Source organism: Buceros rhinoceros, unplaced genomic scaffold (genome assembly GCF_000710305.1).
Source record: "Buceros rhinoceros silvestris isolate BGI_N320 unplaced genomic scaffold, ASM71030v1 scaffold11361, whole genome shotgun sequence".
In the NCBI taxonomy this organism is placed as follows: domain Eukaryota; kingdom Metazoa; phylum Chordata; class Aves; order Bucerotiformes; family Bucerotidae; genus Buceros; species Buceros rhinoceros.
In genome coordinates, this window is record NW_010393702.1 from 36,412 (window position 1) to 38,451 (window position 2,040).

General features: G+C 55.7%; 1 protein-coding gene across 1 annotated transcript in view; it reads left to right on the forward strand.

Moving 5' to 3' along the window:
* Positions 1 to 2,040, forward strand: part of INPP5F (inositol polyphosphate-5-phosphatase F) — a 25,669-nt gene that overhangs the window by 23,191 nt on the left and 438 nt on the right. The window contains exon 20 of the mRNA XM_010144959.1: positions 1,221 to 2,033. Coding sequence (XP_010143261.1) covers positions 1,221 to 2,033 — 813 coding nt within the window. The remainder of the gene's footprint in view (positions 1 to 1,220; positions 2,034 to 2,040) is intronic.

Below are 2,040 nucleotides of genomic sequence, written 5' to 3' on the forward strand. Positions count from 1 at the left end.
CTCAAAAGAAGTTGCTCCTCCTGCTCGGCAGGAATGTCCTGGGTTCCAGTTTGTGCCCATTGCCCCTTGTCCTGTCACTGGGCACCACTGGGCAGAGTCTGGCCCCATCCTGACACCCACCCTGTAGCTCTTGACCCCTTTGAGGAGGTCCCCTCTCAGGCTGCTCCTCTCCAGTGGAGCAGCCCCGGGGCTCTCAGCCTTTCCTCAGCACAGGGAAGCTCCAGCCCCTCAGCATCTCTGCAGCCCTTCGCCATGCTCTCCAGGCACCTCTCCAGAAGTGCAGGTGAGAATAGGTTACAGCTGCGTGCCCACGGCCAAGATCCGCTGCCAGGTGTAGACAGCATACTGCAGATCACAGGAGTTGGTCAAACACCATTTTCCCTGTCTGCACTTGGCACCTGCTTCTGTAGCGACCGGGCAAGCTGTGAGGCATTGGTCTGCTCTGAGGGTCTAGCAAACCCAGGTACGGTTCCAGGTCCTGTCAGAGGAAACAGCCAAAGTCAAACTTCTGGACTCTGAAGGGTTGGTCAGAAGGGCACAGAAGCTCGTGTTTCGCAAGCCCAGTAAGAGAAGAGGGCTCAGGGAAGCACAGAGAGCCATCCTCCCAGAACGTACTGCTGACTAGCTGAAGTTCAGCGTGTTTCAGCGGTTCCAGTGTGATCGGCTGCATTACCGTGCACCCTTCAGATCCAGCCTGTGCGAACCGCCACAGAACATGCTGTCTAGCACAACTGTAAACTGTCCAGCAAAACCTCCAGGGGCACCTAGTTCAGTAACTCCCCCCTGCACTGGATTACTGGGCCACTGCGTCAGCCGCCTTTCCCCGCGGGGTGGGAAGTGCAGCAGGAACACCTTGCTCTTCTGTGCAGGGACTGGAGGCTGCAGCCTTGAGCCTGTTGGTGCAGGCTGTCCTCAGAGGCCAGGTGAGCACAGTCAGGCTCACAGATACAGAGAACCCCAATCTGCTGTCACTGGCCACTGAAAACGCCTGCAGACACGTCACTGTTCCCCTTGTTTGTGGCTGACTGTACCAGCCCTCCTTTGGTTTCGTGGTTTGGAATTTGGTTGGCTTACGGGTTCAGTTGTGTCAGGAAAAGATAACTTGGCAACTGGAATGTCCAGCTCTTGTGGAAATGGACTGGAAGACCATTTGGTGCACACTTGGTGTTTATAAACGAGCCTGTCTTGATGGTACATCAGGGTTTTTCTGTCTCTTGCAGGAAGAGCAGTAAACCTCATGAAGACATCATTGGCATTCGGTCTCAGAACAGAGGGTCCCTGGCCCAAGGCAAGAATTATTTACTGAGCAAGTTCTCGTCTCTCAATCAAAAAGTGAGGCAAACCAAATCCAATGTGAACATCAGCAACCTTCGGAAGCTGGGCAGCTTTACCAAACCCGACGTGAAAGTCAATTTTTTAAAACCGAATTTGAAAGTGAATCTTTGGAAATCAGACAGCAGCCTGGAAACTCTAGAGATGCCCGTGGTCGATACTAAAGTCCATACTGAGTCGGATACGGAAGGGTCGGACAATGACTCGTTCCACTCCGATGACTTCCTGACTAACTCTAAGTCTGATGAGGACAACCAGCTGGCCGACTCCCTCGAGAACGTGGGGCAGGTGGACTACGTGCTGCCTAGCTGCGGCATCATCGCCTCAGCCCCACGGCTGGGCAGCCGCTCCCAGTCGATAAGCAGCACCGACATGAACATCAGCATCCACGTTCCGTCCGAGGCCCCTGTCGCCCAGGGAGGCCGCTCTGACTGTGAGGACACACCTGTGCCTTCCGCTGGCAGCGCGGGGCTGGCGTTGACCAAACCCATCGATGCGTACTGCCAGCAGTTCGTGCATGACGCTCAAAACAAGATGCTGGCTGCTTTGGAGGCCGAGCCCGGCTCTCGGGAGCCCCGTCACCTCCTACGTGAAACCAGCAATAATCCATCTAAGGTGGCAGAAACCAAGGCTGCAGCTGTCGGAGATGTTCCCTCCAGGCCATCGAGGCTGGAGGTACAGTCTGCCGAGCCGAGCCCCCCGCTCCTG